Here is a 16720-nt window from a genome sequence, read left to right as displayed (position 1 = left end):
ATTCCTCCATTAATCCATAAATCTAGCTAATTGTACACACACACACACACACAAGTTTGAGCACTTTCCAAACAACGCTCTTTAGCCAGGCAAACAGAGCCAGCCTCTAAGTCTGCCTCTGTAGTAAAATGTGATAAGCACCACAACCAGCAGCACTGGCTGCAGCACTAGCCAAAGGATTAGCATTGGAGTGGATGGAGCTGGACTCAGTGTTTACATCAAAGGATTAGGGTTTACTCTGTTGCAGCTCTGGCATAGTCACCCTCTAAGCTGGAATAATTGCACTTATTTGAAAATAGCAGGCAATTGTAGAGCAATTTACGCCTTGACTTCCAAAGAGCATTACTGGCCAGTGCAGCAGAAAGTTAGCGCTCTTGGCTCGAGCTACTGCCAGTTAGTTTCACAGTAATATTAACTAATGCATTAAGAATGGTGTAAGTAACCTCAAAGTTTCCTATTTTCCTAGTTAACATAATACAAGTGTTTATTCTATTTATTATAATTTCTATTCTGTTTATTTTATGCACATTACATGAAGACAACGGCTCATGTTAGTAGTGGACAGGCAACATATGCAACATTTCATGAAAAAAAATTATGATAGATTTTAAAATTCTTGTGCAGGAAGGCCACTCACTTGGTCAGCTGTGCCAGCTGGAACTCCAGTGAGCGTTTACTCTCTAGTGCTGTGTTGACATCCTGTTTGATCTGCTTCTCTGAACACCTAAGACGGTCCACCTCCTGCGTGCGGCTTTTCAGGTCGTTCTGAGCAAGCACACGCTTGCTTGACTCCTGTTCCACCTGTATCCGCAGATTCTTCACCTGGAGAAGGAAGACATGAGAGGTGAGATATCACAGATACGAGGCACACAAATGCTGTACAAAGTCATCTTTGTTTGACGTAGCTGAATATTAAAAGGACTGCCAACCAAAGTGAGAGGGATTACTTACCTCATCTTCCAGCCTTTCTTTTTGCTTCATCAGCTGCTCCATCTTCTGCACAGACTGCTTGAGGTCGAACTCTAACATTGAGCACTGCTTCTCAACCTCCACTACCCGGCTCTCAGCTCGCATCCTCGCTCCATTCTCCTCAGACATCTTCTGCTGAACAGCTGGAGTAGCACAGTGACAAAATTGTCAATTCCTTAATCTACTGCTTACTAACAGAATATCAAGCGAACGGAAAACCTTGCATGATCATTTCAGTATGCTGGCCACCTGGTAACCCTGAATTCACCCTGAACAATCCATCTGTCCAATATGTACCAATTCTGACAGTTCCCTTCCATATACAATAACTATACGGAGGAACAGAAACTACAAGAATACTATGTGTTGTGATGACTTATAAGTGTCTGAGTATCAGTTGAACGAATGTGACAGAATCTGGATTAACACAAAATCTGCAGCTAATGGGCATTTTCTCACAATTCTTTTCCATTTCTATTACAAAGGGCATACTCTGAGCTGTATTTGTTCCAAAGACTTGTTTTCTGTGAACTACAGTGAACAGTGTGTTCTTAGAGCTGGAAACACAACAACGTGTGTATGTATGGGGGCATAAATCCAGATGAAAAAATGGCTTTAAACCTTTTACAAACAGACTTTTTGATGAACATGGACAATGATGAGCTTTAATTATTAGTAATGAACTTTGTCATGGAAGAAACTTGCCAAGGAGAGGCTGGAGTCTATTCCAGCATGCACTAGGTGAAAGGCAAGAAATCACCTGGACAGATCATCATTCTATTGCAAAAAACTGCTTTAGAGTCCAGCTTTAATATGAAATGAGGCAATGTCCTGACATGCTGACTGGCTTACAGTCCTTGAATTCCTCCCACCCAAATATCCCCTGCAGGTGAATCTGATCGGATGGTAGATAAGAAAGACGAAACAGAAAGAGGAAGATGGTGTCAAAAAGAAAAGAATAAAATAAAGGTGGAGAGGCACATAAAATTAAGAGACAGAGAAGTTCAAGTGGGATTCTACAAGAAGGAACCAAATAGAAAACGCAGAGTGAGAGACAGTGGAGAAGGGCATGCTCTGACATAGGACTGGCATACCATTCATGGCAGCTGACTTGGCTTCTTCAATAGACTCATATTTGTCTGTGAGCTGTGCCCGCGTCACCTTGTGCTCAGTCTGTTCCTGCTCCAGACGCTGCTGCAAGGTCTTTAGTTTGTAGTTCAGGTCTATCTCCAGGTTGTTCTTTTCCTATAAAGGTAGTGTAATGACCAGGCAAACAACATGAAGCAAGCTGAATACACAACTGTCCTACTATCGCAATAGAAATAAATAAAAAAAACAGCAATTCCGAAAATGCTACAGGGTGGAAGCACTTACATATACGCACAAATACTACTACTAGTACTTTTTGTGAATACCTTCTCCAGGTTATTGCTCCTCTCCTGGGCCTGTTTGCGTTCCACCTCCACTTTGGAGAGGCTCAGCTTCAAGCTTTTGTTGTCCTCTTGCAGCCCTGCCATCCTCGCTGAGAACGGATGATAAAGACAAATAGTCACCATCATGGTGTTTATGAAATAAGGCTGGTATTTTCATTGCAAAACCCTTTTTATTACAGCCACTCAGATAGTTCAGAATTTTCAATGTCTAGAACTTTCACAATAAAAGAAAACTTGCTGGACTTTCAGAAAATGGCTTCAAAGTCCCACCATCACACTCCTTCTTTCCCCACTAATTCTAAGACTTTCATAAGCTTATTCCCATTAAAAGATAACAGGCTGACAGATAAATCAGAGACTGATTTGACTGCTGTAGGCGTCGTCAGTGTTTGGGCATGTCTGGCATCAGTGAGTCTCAAATGTCTGAATGAGAGTGAGATTACTAGTCTTAGTGTTATTTGGAACCACACAGATGGTTTAATATATTCAGTAGTCTGCCCTCTAAAGTAAACTTTTCACTCTGATGTGATAAACATCAAACCAGATTTAAAAAACATAAAACACTGCAAATTGTGATTTGGTCATGCTGTTATGGATTTTACTGTTGGATTTGCATTTGTCAGCATCATCATTTGTGTGTCAGTGGGTCACCTCCAAGCTCCCTGATCTCCTCGGAGCCCTGGCTGTAGTTCCTCCTCTCTGAGTCCAGGGTGCTCTGAAGAAGCAGGAGCTCCTTCTCCAGCTGGGCCTTCTCCCCGTCTGCTGAGCGGCTCCTCTCCTGCAGCTCACGGTTCAAGCTCTCCAACTGACTCATTGACTTGGCCATCTCTGTGTGGCTCTTCCTCAGTCTTGCCGCGGTGTCCGACTCTGCACGCAGGAGGTCATTGGCCTCTTCCAGCTGTCAATCAAAACAGAGAGGACCAGAAGGAAAATAAAGTTTAATGCATTGTCCTCCACTTGTCCAGACTGTGTGTGTGTGTGTGTACTGTACCTGATTCTGCAGCTGGACAATCTTGTCATTTGAGGCCTGAGAGTTCTGGCTGATCTTCCTCATATCTTCAAGCTGCTCCTTTAAAGTTGAGACTAGAAAAATAAAAAAATAAATAAATAAATAAAAATTATTTAGACAGGGCTTCATTTACGCTCCTATTTCAACCCCAAACGAAATCATCCCATCCCCATTTTCCTGATTAAAATCACGTTAAATTACATGCACAGAATATCAAGTCTTCAATTCTAACAGTTTACTGCTTGTCAATCCACTTAGAGCCGTGTTCTGCTGCAAATCAATGGGAAAGTCAAGAGAGACATGTGCATGGTTTAACAGTTAACTAGATCTGTATTTACGATGACAGTCACACCAGGATACCAGGTAATCCATTTGGGGCACATGTCTTAACCAGATCAAATGATACTGAGAGGATGAGGGCATTAATATGGGACAAACTTATGTTCAAATACTGACTGCGTCCCCGCTTCACTCTGTAATTATACTTTAATTGCAACGTGTCTGAATTATACGTCAGCAGAACCTCGTTATCTTTACCCTCGTTCTCCAAATTGCGTCTCTTCTCTGCCTCCTGGTCAGCTTTTCTTTGGTACTCTGTGAATCTGTGCTGCAGCATGATCTTGTCCTTCTCCAGCAGAGACATGCTAGCCTCTGCACTCTTCCTCAGGTTTGCCTGTGGCAAGTAAAAACAGAGCAGCTGTGATGTAATCTAGCCCCTAAATTTTAAACAGTAATTTATTCAATTTCATCGTTTGATTTTATCATCGCACTTTTTGAATGTATTGCCAAAACAAAAGCTGTAGATGCAGTGTATGTTTCTTTTTATGGGTATAATTGCAACATTGAACGGGGAAAAAAAGTGTCAGCATTTAACCTCTTCATCCAGTTCTTTCATGATCTTGTCGATCTTGGCGTTTGATGTCCTGGGGAGAACAGAATTTGAGAAATATACGTAACTACATTGAGTGTCTCTTACAATAATAAGATGAAGTTAAATAAAAAACGCATGTACACCGCTGTGTACAGAAGTCTGGTTTACTCTTTATAAGCAATCAAAGATGTACATGTATCTAGGGGGCAGCGAACACATTGCCACAATGTCATAGTAACTTATCTATGGCCCTGTTTGCATTTACAAATATCACAACTTAACTAGAAACAGTAAAATAACTTTTTTTAAGAAGTAAATATGTATAGGTTCTCACTCTCTCACTGTAATGCTGCTGTCTGGTCTCAAAGACAGGCCGCAAAACAAAGAATTTGCATCATGTCTGTACTCTCTGGACTATATAAGCAGCTAGCTTTCTCTGTATGAATAAATGTCCTGTTCCACACCTGCATTTGTGCTCTAACTCATCCTTCAGCTGCATCTCACTGTGGAGCTGCTCCTCCAGCTGATAGATCCTTTTCTGCAGGTTCTCCAGCTAAACAGAAACATACAAAAAAACAAGTCATGAGAGGAGATGGAAAATTGGCAAATATTCGACATCTCAAAGATTTTCTTCTTAAAAATTGTAGTCGTCTACTCACATGACTCTTGTCTTCCTTTGTGGAGCTGCTACGTTTGTCACTGGCCTTTGTGGTGGTGGTGGACCTGCGGAAAAGGCTGGAAACAGAACACATGTTTATTGGCACTTATATTAAAACATCTGTGAAAACTAACAACTACCACCATTTCTTCACATATAGCAATGTTATAAATTACAGAAGCATTTACAGGCAAACAGAAGAGTTTATGCATCTGTGACATTTGTACCAAAATAAGGTATTCAAACTGTCTACTATGACAAATTGATTCTACCATGAACTCTATAGATTGCTATTGAAGTCACAAGTCATTTCCAGATGTGAAATATTGACTGAACAACGCATCATATCATAGATACATAACTGTAAAAATCCTACATTTTCATACGTGCAATTATGTGGATAACTGTTACAAGGAATCACATCAACAATTCTGCACATCGATTATGAACACAGTATGGAGTGAAGTCCAGCAGACTTACTGCTGATTGCTGTAGTAAGTGAAGCCTACAAAGGGGAGCTGGTTGCCCACAAAGGCCTTTGGTATGGGGAAGGTCTCCTCCTCCCCCCGATCCTCCTCGATGTCATCAAAGTTACTGGTGTCAATGTCGCTGCTCAGTTCAGGCACTACTGGGGCAGCCGCTACACAGAGCGTAAAAAGATCGAAGATTCATGATGATACAAGATAAAAAAGGCCACCACAGTTCATGACGTATAATTCACTATGTGTTAAAGGGACAGTCCATGATACAACCAAAATTTAAAATACAGGTTTCAAAACACTCCTGAAATGATTGCCAAGTCCTTGAATACAGAGACTAACACTAGAGAAAGTTTATAATGTTCTCAGATGCTGTTAAAGTTTTGTTTACATCAGTACATGAGGCAGCAAAATAAGGCTATAATTTCAATTCAGATCAGTTAATGAAAATACTCATTCTTCATCATACTATGTGCAAATGTATCTTTAACTTGTTGTTAATGTTCATATTAGGCCTTGAAAATGGTCAGTTAACCCAAATTGCAAAAATATATTCCAGATTACCTTCCAGATAGATAAGAGACAGAAACAAGTGTTTCAGTTTTCTCTATAGAGAGTTTTTCTGGATCACATATCTCTTTTGAAACCCTCTTTAAAACAAGGGAAACCAGCCAACTGGCACCGCTGGTCAGCCAGTGGAACGACAGGGGTGGCCAACACCAAAGTGCTGAGCTCAGCCTAGTAAAGTATTAAATATAAAGCCACTAAAGAACTGGCTGTAGCTCCTGGATTTAGCCCTACATTTCTAATCTCTCTCTAGTGTCAATCCTGGCGCATTAACATTTGCGATGGACTGCTTCCCCTTCGTTGGCCTCAAAAACGCTGTGTTGCCAATTATTACTCTGAGCAGGAATCACGTTTAGTCTTGGAAAGGATACTGAATGAATGGCTTGTCTGCAAGAATTTCCTGCAACTGTCTGTAGTAGGTCAAATGGAAAACATGATCGCTGGCTACATAATTGCAATAACAGTGAGCAGACTGACAAATGAAATGGGAGGTGTGAAAGTAATCTGTAATCTTAACAGAGAAAATGTTCTTACTCTCTCTGATGTTCTCCCATGTCCACTGGTCATTCTTGAAGAAAGGGTGCCTCTTGATCTCATCTACACCATTACGGCCAAGTCGAACTTCCCTGTGGGGGTCAGGGAGGACATAATATAATAATAAATAATAATTGTAATAATAATAATAATAATAATAATAATTTCAACAACTAGATGCAGTTCTTAAACATCTCAAAGCAAGGAGGGTCATCTTCTATGTTATTATGTATACAATTCAATCAAGATTCTTTCCACTGAGAGTCCTATAAGCCGGAAAACAATCAATGCCTAAGCAAGGAAAGGGTCTTATGATAAGAACCCTCTTCAAAATCCAGTGCTCAGTCTGCCACTATCTAACCTGTCAGTCAAGAAAGCACATATGAGATTCTTGGCGTCATTGGAGATGTCACTGTCGTCAGGGAAGGTCAGGGCATTCTTGTGGTTCATGATTTTGCTGTAGGTCCCCACCAGGGAGTCTGCATAGAAAGGAGTGTCGCCTGTGCACAACGCAAGAGCCATGGGTTACTGATATGTCCACAGTAAGAACAAATTGTGTGAAACATACACAGTGAACATGAAAATAAAATATACAGGAAGGCTTCAGAATCTCATTTTGGTTTTTTATAATGGAGAGAAAGGTAAAAATTATCATGTCATTTTCATTTTTAAAGAACATAAACTTCTCATTATTAATAGGTATTATGACCTTTTCAGCAAACACTTAACCAAAAACTCACCAACTAGCATTTCGTACAGGAACACTCCCACTGACCACCAGTCACACTCTCTGCCATAATAGCCATCTCCTCCTTGTGATTTCAGTACCTCAGGCGAAATGTAGTCTGGAGTTCCCACTGCTGTGTCGCATCGTACCATACCATCCTTAAGAGGAAAAACATTTTTAAAATCGTCACAGTTTCAATACTTTTTCGTCATAATTAATCAGTCCAAATAATTGTCTGTCAAAAGCTTAGGATTTTTTTTTTTTAAATGTTATATTTATAATGTATGTGGTGTGATAGCATTATGTGGCATGTATATGTGGTGTGAAACTGAACATGATACCTTGTTCATTTTCATGCAGGTCCCAAAGTCTGCCAGTTTTAAGTGGCCTGCTTTGTCTAGCAACATGTTATCAGGCTTCACGTCCCTGAGAAGGCAAAAATAAAGTGATATCAAACACATATACAACACACAAAGAATACATCAAACTCAAGCATATGCCAAGAAAACTGAAGCACTTTAAATGTGTGTATGTGAACAGTTGAGGTTAGAGCTACTTGAGGGTGCCACTTGAAAAAAAGCTCTTAAAATCAGAACTGTCTGAAGGTGCTGCACTGTTCTGCAGCGATAGGTCAGATGTAATGAGGTATGAAGGAGGCTGGGATCTGAGAGAGCGGAATCTATGCTAAATTGAAATTTAATTTCACTGCAGCTTCCAGAAAGCTAATGGGAAAACAGTGGAGAACAAATGTCATGCTGTGAATTTTCCACCATCGCAGCTGTGCACAGAGCATAGTTGTGTATAGAAATGATATCATAAATATGTGGCGCTGTCCAGTGCGGACTACTACTCCAGAAGATATTACATATCTACAACCAGTATTATGGAACTGAATTGAATAGAAGCAACTCAGTAGACAATTTAAACCTCACATAAGTCACTGCTGAAAGAACATAACATAAATGAGACAAAAACGACTCACTGGTTTGAGATACAGGTAGTGAAGCTAGATATTATACTGAAGAAAAAAAAACATTGATATATGACATTGTAATATTGGGAAAGCATTCGTTTTTGATTTGTAAAATAAATTCAGTGGGGAATTTGGTGTTTAAAGAGGTACTGCACACTTACTGTACTGTGATGAAATCATCAATGCTGGTGTTAATATTAACATTCTTAAAAATTTATGAAAATCTCAACACGCAGTCTACTGTTTTGAATCACCCTGAACCCTCTGACATAGAGTCGACTATTTATATTATCTATGTGAAACAGCATTTATTTTCAAATATATGTAGTTCGAGATGCATCATTCTCTAGAGTTTGCTAGTTTTTACTAACCATCTACTTATTTTTTAAAATTTTGGCACAATGGTTCAGACTTGTGCTTATGACAACTGTAGAAGCACCACCGGACTGCATTCTTTCCCTTGATGATGATCCCATGATAAACAGCAGGGCTACGGCTACGTACTGACACTTCCCGACAGACACACACTCACAGGAGAGCCTCTCTGAGCCGCTAACATTAGCTCAGCTACAACAGAGGTACCACACAGAAACTTTTACAGAGGGCCATGAATGCGCTTCTGACTGTCAAAGCTCCAGCGTGTTTCCAGCATATTGCTCACTCTTGTCAGTGTCTCCTTGCTTCCCGTGGAACACACAAGGTCACGCCCCCTACAGTATTTGTCCTGCAGTCCTCTGCTGCATTTTTTAAGTATGCTGGGGGGGAGGGAGCTAGCAGAATTTGCGGGTGAAGTTACACTTTAAGTAAACAGAGTCTTAGTCTTGAAAACAAACAGTAATACAGCATGACACCTATAGTTAGAACACTATCAAGTAACTAGCATTTATGCTAAAAACAGTACCTCTGACCCTGGACTACTTCCTGCTTATTACAAAGCCCCCTTAGATCATAGGTTGCCACCACGCCTTCTAGATCCTACTGCATATCTCACAGTTGTCAAGAACCATAAAAGATTTAAAAGAAGAAAATTATTCACTTTGGGCAGGGTTTCAGAGGCACCTCCAAACAGACAAACCTCACACAACAGTGTGTTTGACTGCAGCCAATTTGAATACCAAACCAACAAACATACAAAGGAAACATGGAGACAGTAGAAGTTTTGTTGTTACCTGTGAATGAAGCCCATGGCGTGGATTCCATCCAGAGCCAGCACTACCTCAGCTGTGTAAAAGCGGGCCCACTTCTCTGGGACGTCATAGTTGCTCATCAAGTTAACCAAGTCGCCACCGGGCATGTATTCCATCACCATGTAGAGGTAGCGGTCATCTTGGAATGCAAAAAAGAGCTGCAGAATAGAAAAAGAGAAGAAATAATTAGTTAAACAATGAATAAAAAAGAAAAATAATAATAAAGTGAACAAATCGCTTACTAATTAATTTCAGACTCACAGATAAGGCTGGGTTTATGTGTGTGTGGCCTGCACATAATAATATCACCCTAGGTTAAGTAGGTTTTAGATGCTTTTTTTCCCTATCACATCATACCTGAACCACCCATGAGCTGTTCGCAAAAGCCATGATGTCCCTCTCCTCCCAAAAGAAAGCAGAGTCCGACCTCTTGATCATCTCAAACTTGCTCAGCAGCTTCATGGCATATACCTTGCTTGTGGCTTTGTGTCTTACCTGGAAAAGATGAAGAGGTAACAATCAAGTTAGGCTCAATTCAATTATACCACTGCAATTTCCTTAAAATGAAACACAATGTTAATCACAACACAAGAAACACAAAATGGCATTCTTACCAGTTGCACTTCTCCAAATGCTCCCCTCCCAATAACTTTAACAACCTCATAGTCCACTGCTTTCATGCGTAGATCACGGATTTTACTAATGGTTTCCTTGTCTGGAAAAAAACAAGTTCAAGTTAATAAAGTATAAGGTGCCTGAGAGAGCTTGCAGAGTGTGGGTTCTGTTTAATCTTTTTTTGTTAAAATACAGTTTCTAGTGGTTGCACTTTGTATGGAAGATGAGCTCACTGCTACCCTGTTTTTATTATCCAACATCATTTAGGTGTCACATAATGTCTACATATAGCAGAGGTTGACTTTCCAGCCTGTTGGCAAACTAAGCAGAAAAAGCGCCTCTGCACAGCTGAGAGATGCCGTTTAGGGAAATTTTGTCGCTTACTGAGGGTTGGCCTCTCCCTGATGTAACAATGCTAGCTCCCCTAGGGGAGATAGTATCCTCTGTTAAGCCAAATTTGGTCATAGTTGAACTAGGGGGATAATAGTCAATTCACATGGGTCACAACTGGCATGGGAACGCATGGAAAACGGGGGTGCGAGAGCATCCAAGTTTAATTGATCTAAAAATAAAAAGCAAGGACTGAGTTATTAGAATAAGAACATTTAAGAGTGAGTCATTTCCACTCAGAGCATAGGTTCCCGGGATCATGATCCCTACATGAAAAATCCCAGAGGGCCAAAAAGACATATAAACCATGTTTAGAAAAGGTACAAATAGGATTTTCTGTTGCTGTTACAGAGATATACTGGGGGGGAAAGATTATTTCCAGTAGGTCCTAGCATACATACAGTAGAGCAACCAGCTGAGGTGATCAGGATGCAAAACACAATGCATGGAGGACAGAATTCAGAGTAAAGCACCCTTCAGGCAAAGCATGCTACAGAGAACCAGTGTCTCAGGAGACACTAGTCCATTAGTCCATATCCATCAATGCATTTCCAACACTTGGCTGCTATACAAAAAAGTACTGTACCGGGAGTAATTGAGGAGATGTCTAATGGCAGTTTTAGCCCAAGGGTTTACAGTAGCTTAGGTTGATTATTAAATATATTAGTTATCCTCAAACTGATAAAGATGTTTAAAAGCCCTGTTAAGAGTGCAAGAGAAGGCATTACATTAAAATAATAAACTGTTAACCTTTTTACATTTCCTCCCAGCCATGTCTTATGAAGGCAAGCTGCTCTCGCTAATTTAGCAATCACCTTAACTAAAGTCATTACAATTTAATAGATATTAAACATGATTATTGGAAAATGCATCAATATAATGTATTTCTGTTGCGGTCTCAGTGAGAGAAGGCCAAATGCAACAATCTGTGCACTTCCACAGCAAAGAGTGGACAGTTCAAACAGAGCAGCAAGCATTTCCCCATGAAAGCCACTACTACCCAATCATCATGAATATGCATCTCAACAGATTTCAGTGCAAAGACGAATTAGTGGAGAAGAATTCCTTGACAAACCAAGAAAAATAAAAATTGAAGGCTACAAAACTTGCCAAAAAGGGGGGCAGTTGTTGTTAAATTTAGTTGTAGGTGTTTTCTCTATATGTTAATCAGTAAATTAAATACGTACATCCCCAAGATATAACACTGATGCCTTGCCCCTACCTCCCGACATTTCTGGCTTTACAAGAACACGTTCTGGGATAAATACTGTAACATGATAGTTGCCATTTCCTAGAAATGTAAATGCAAAGAACTGGGCATACTAGATCTGTTAAGGAAATATATATATTTAGCCTCACTATCAGCCTTGGATTTGTATGTTTTATTTTGTCTAAACATAGTTAAGGGGGTTCCCCAGTTTGAGGGCACTGTGAAAAAGAGAAGGCATCACAGTAGGCATCATGTGGGTCACCAGCCATTTATGAAAGCCCCTTTGTTGGGGACACTAAGCAGCAGACACCTATTGTGTCCAAGACTACATAGAGGCGGTGACCCAAAAACACCCTGCTTTTCTGAGCCTAGGCTTATACCCATATGTAACAGGGTCTGCAAACACGAATGATTCAAGTGAAAGACATGGACAGCTCAAGGTTAAAGGAGGACATAAGGGGAAAAGCGTGATGTGAGCTACTTACATCTATTCAAAAAGTTGTCAATGCTCTTGTTTTTCCTCAGGGCAGGAAAGTCAAGGTCATACACCAGTGCGTCCAAGCCATCCTGAGGGGAGAGGAGAAGGGTTAACAAGCAGGCAAACAAAGCTACAGTGTCTACTACTCCAGAAAAATCACAGAGAACATGTAAAAAGCAAACACAGTGTCCTGTCAAGCTGTTGGTCTCAGTAGAACGGCTTTGAACAGATTTCTGCATAAAACTAGCAGTGGGCTTCCAGGCTAGATTACATTAATAATGTCTAGGAGGGTTTTAGCTTATTACAAATATCCGGATTTCAGTGCTACTGTAAACATTCACAGATTCTTAAAGTGATTAATAAAAGATCCACTGAAGGATCTTGAAGAGCAGTTGTTTATTAAATGGCGCCTCAAAACATATTTGTCTGCTATGGACAGTAATAAGGTCAATTTAAATTCACAAAATCATTGTTTTAAACCCCTCGCCGAAAACCTTTAAAATTCATGCTGTACATCTAATTAGGAAACAATTCTGCTGTTTCAAACAAATGTTTGAATAGGCTGAAGTCATTTGTGTTTCATTAAGAGGCTGCAGCATCACTACCATAACAAAGGCAATTGCTAAAATAACTAAGGAAATGTGTCTGGTTTTATTGGTGTCAAGGTTATGTTACTGATACAGGTTAAAAGTGCACATCTGCTCATGTGAGCAAATGCATTCTGAGAGAGGTTGTTACGTCTGGGGGCTTGAGTCAGCTGCTGGCTAGAGAGGTATTTATGAACCACAGTGGTGGAAAACCTTTAAGTCAGTAAGCAAACACGGACAATGTGAAGAGGAGCGTTTCACAGTTTTGCAGCTCTACAGCTTTTCTACAATGTATTTGCATAAGAAATGGCTGATGTAAAAAGCAAGTGTCTGGTAGATTTTGGCTTGATGACCAAACCCAGAATTTCCCACCCCAGTCACAAAGTTTGTAATAAAAGCAACTGAGGAAACTAAGTACCTTTTGATGACTGAGGCAACAGGGTGGCGCCTAACAATAACCGTACAGTGAGTTAAACTGTGTGACTTTACAATACAATGCTGCAACAACTACTGAAGTTACAGAAGTTACTCCACCTCACCAGTTTCTGACCCTCGTTAGAATACCTTTTATGACAACTTGAATAGCATCATCCCTGTTAGCTGAAAAAAATGGGGTTAAGAATGATGGTGTCGATATATAAAATATATATTCAAATTTTGATGCGACAACTACAATATTGGAATTGTAAGAGCTACAAACATACAGTACAGGCTAGATTGTCTCAGGCTAGGCAGGAGCATAAATGCTACTGGCGGGATTTAATCTAATCTTCCATAATCCAGAATGGCTGAAGGAAGACAGGCACACAAGCACATACTGGTATGCATTCCTTCTAGCGGGTTTGAGCCAGATGTCTGAGCATCTTGTGACACTTTGCTTTGGGTCAACTAGCCTACATTTTCTTTCTTCAAAAGGTCAGAGATAAATAGTACAGCTGATCTGCTTATAAAATCTAAAATAAACAACTTTATATCACTTGTTGACATTAGCTACATCATCTCTGAATTCACTATCATAGCAAGAATCTTGTCATTCCTGTATCATGAATGATCTTCTGTTAATGAGACAGATTTCTTTTTGCATCTCTGAGCAAAACAATGATGACACATGGTGAATCAGCAGCTCAGACAAGGCGAGGAATCCTCTTAAGTAACTCTGCTGCTTCTGCTCAGCAGTGGAGGTCAGGGCCATACCCCCCTCTATGAGACATAAAACAAGCAAGCGCCCTGCGGGATGGGTGGAAGCAAGGAAAAAGGCAGATGGGAGGGGAAAAGGAAAAATGGGAGGTGAAAAATGGCTGGTGGGAAGAACAAAAGCAACGTAGACCTTCACAGGGACAGAATGTGGGAAATTAATGAGAGGGTAGGTTGTGATCAACACACATGGCTGAGCTGAGAGCCATGATCTGCTCAGCTTTAAAAAATAAAATAAAAAATAAAACAACTTTTAGTCAACTTTCAGGAAGGAGAATTTACACAAGACAGACCATAGGCTGGGAGAGAAAAGGGGCCTTGTTGGCCATACAGTATCCAGCCAGCTTGCACTGGGGGAAAAAAAGCTGAAGAACCGAGTCCTTCAGTACCCTAATCACAAGGCTCTGTGCTCAGCAATGCACGTTTGCATAACTTCCTGCCGCAGAGAACTCTGGACAGCCACAGTAACATTCCTTAACAGGACTGTACACGTCAGAGAGCTATTTTAGGTATGTGGCCAAACAAGTCCTCAACAAAAAGTGAAGGAAGGGAGGAAAAAAAAAATCCATCCCAAGTACAGAGTCGCACAGTGAGCCTTATTTTCAATCAGCACTAGTGCCTAACACTATGACGGAAAGGAGGAGGGAGTGGAGGGCTGGTGCATGTGAGGCTGGCTAGTCCAATAGAAGAACAAATGAAGGAAAAAACAAAGACAAATCAGAAGACAGCCATGCTTAAGAGTCTTCGACTGAAACACCAGTGTGACTAAAGAACCAGGTTTAGTAAGTGAAAAATCACACTGCAGCATAAAAAACAACCAAGATTTGAATTGCTAAATAAAACAAAGTAGATTTAAGGAACAAACTGTACAACATTAAAAGGCAATTTGAAGCAGTAAGAGTGTGCAGCACTGGGTGTGTGAGCAGCAACTGTTCCAAGTTTGAATCTCAGCATTTGCATCTCTGCTGTGGTGTCAGCTATCTTCATGGAAAGAGGGACTGCTTCAAGCTATTAGGGGGGAATTGTATTCAGAGATAAAGAGGTGTTAGGAGTAGGCAATATATCGATAAAGCAGATTTTATTTATTTTATAGGTTTTTTTTCATGATATCAATATAGAGATATAGTAGATTTTCTGAAAAATCAATTGAGAAATTGTGAATAAAGTGTTTGTTTTTGGCTATAGCCGCATATTTAATACCTGACATGAAAGCATCAGGTTTAATATATGAAGCATAAGTAACCTCTGCTTGCTGGTTTGTTATCATCAAGGTTGAGGGTTAGTAACTAAACATCATCTGTCACTATCTGGCTTTAGCTATCAGAGCCCTCTGCTGCTGGGCCAGATGGAGCAGCCAGTAACACCAACATGGTTCAGCCCAAAATCAGCTCCAGGCTACACTAACAAATAAGAGGCTGATGGTGCAGGATCACAGACAAAGCTCTTTCCTAGCTAGTAATTCAGAGTAATTTCCAGAGGTGAAACTGTTCCTAGATAAGCACGTCTACCACACTTCTTACAGCTCTGAAATTTCCAGGGCCTCAGGAGTTTTTATCTGCTTTCCAGGCAAACAGAAGGAAAAAGGCATCGATGACAAAAATGTGCAGCACAATGCCGAACAAAAATGCTGCAGTAGTACTGATAAATAGTCATACAATAAGGGTTTAAATTCTAAATGTATGTGGATCTAGCCTTTGGCCTCAGATATCCTCATTCATTGTAGGGATTGCCCTGAATCAACCAGGCAAGAGCATATGACAATAATAATAAAAATTTGAGTACTGTTAAAATAGAACATACACAATATTCTGGCTAATCTACCCTTTTAAAAACAGAGCAAAAGCATGCATAAAAATTAACTGCACAGGCTATGTTTCATTATGTGGCAGTCTTGGGGGGAAAATCATCGCTGGGAAAACAAACCAGAGCTTCCAGGACTGCATGTTATCCTATTTCTGCTGATGCTGCTTCAGCCAGAGGGTGACACATCCCTGAGATTACTAAATAATATGCAAAACCAACTCATCACCCTATTAATGAAATGTGGTAATTATGTTAAAAAATGTATAGTTATACAAAATGCACATGCCAGTGGTTGACCCTACATATGGCAATTATTTCTTTAAGCTTTCGTGGAGAGAAATCCACACACAAGCTCTTTTCCAGACATTAAAGTCTGAGTTAAAATTTCCATGGGAGACTCAGCCACATCATCCTTTTCAGCATGCCAGCACAAGGCATGTGGACTGGCCTAAGTAGAGCCCTACTTCTCACTTCCTTTTCTGCCACCTCTTCAAGACAATATGCTTTCCACATGTGAGCAATTGTGCAGACAGCCACTCAGTTTGCCATGCAAATAAAGGCAGTTGCAGCGCAGGCTGTTCCCATGTAAACACAAATGTGATCATACAAACCAATGAAGCCATTCAAAGCATTAACAACCACATTGCTTCCTGACTGCTAACTTTCAGGTGCAGGCAGTCAGAGAGAAATGGAAATCTAAGGGAATACATATCCATCTGATTTGGGATTTATCAATGTGGTACACTTTGGAATCCACCACTGAGAGATTAACTTTTCTTAACCAAGCACTTGGTCCAAACTCCTTTTGCACACTCCTACTGTACATAATATCTACTGACAGGAAATCCCACTTACCTAGAAAGACTGCATATCTAACAACTCTACTGGATAAACGGCAGTGACAGTGAACCCAGGGGTGGCAAAACAGGGGCATTCCATTTCCTTATGAGGTCCCAGTGAGCGAGAATCACTGTCACAAACGCTTTCATGTCAAAATATAATTGAGTTATTCCAACTCTGGAGAACTCACGAGTTT

The 16720-nt window shown here is 40.3% G+C and overlaps 1 protein-coding gene across 4 annotated transcripts in view; it reads right to left on the bottom strand.

Annotated features, from left to right (window-relative positions):
- The window catches only part of rock1 (Rho-associated, coiled-coil containing protein kinase 1), a 30741-nt gene that overhangs the window by 8324 nt on the left and 5697 nt on the right, over positions 1–16720 (bottom strand). For all 4 annotated transcript variants that reach the window (XM_044218528.1, XM_044218529.1, XM_044218532.1 and 1 more), the window contains exons 2-20: positions 12108–12189; positions 10022–10122; positions 9765–9902; positions 9390–9565; positions 7589–7673; positions 7261–7405; positions 6882–7020; positions 6521–6612; positions 5421–5580; positions 4942–5017; positions 4747–4835; positions 4286–4334; positions 3949–4084; positions 3394–3485; positions 3054–3300; positions 2385–2491; positions 2064–2214; positions 952–1112; positions 638–822 (exon numbers count right to left, since the gene is read on the bottom strand). In XM_044218528.1, the coding sequence (XP_044074463.1) occupies positions 638–822; positions 952–1112; positions 2064–2214; positions 2385–2491; positions 3054–3300; positions 3394–3485; positions 3949–4084; positions 4286–4334; positions 4747–4835; positions 4942–5017; positions 5421–5580; positions 6521–6612; positions 6882–7020; positions 7261–7405; positions 7589–7673; positions 9390–9565; positions 9765–9902; positions 10022–10122; positions 12108–12189 (2411 nt within the window). The remainder of the gene's footprint in view (positions 1–637; positions 823–951; positions 1113–2063; positions 2215–2384; positions 2492–3053; positions 3301–3393; positions 3486–3948; positions 4085–4285; positions 4335–4746; positions 4836–4941; positions 5018–5420; positions 5581–6520; positions 6613–6881; positions 7021–7260; positions 7406–7588; positions 7674–9389; positions 9566–9764; positions 9903–10021; positions 10123–12107; positions 12190–16720) is intronic.

The sequence above is a fragment of the Siniperca chuatsi genome, linkage group LG13 (genome assembly GCF_020085105.1).
Source record: "Siniperca chuatsi isolate FFG_IHB_CAS linkage group LG13, ASM2008510v1, whole genome shotgun sequence".
Lineage (NCBI taxonomy): Eukaryota > Metazoa > Chordata > Actinopteri > Centrarchiformes > Sinipercidae > Siniperca > Siniperca chuatsi.
Note: the sequence above shows the minus strand (reverse complement) of the source record. Positions and strands in the feature narration are given on the sequence as shown.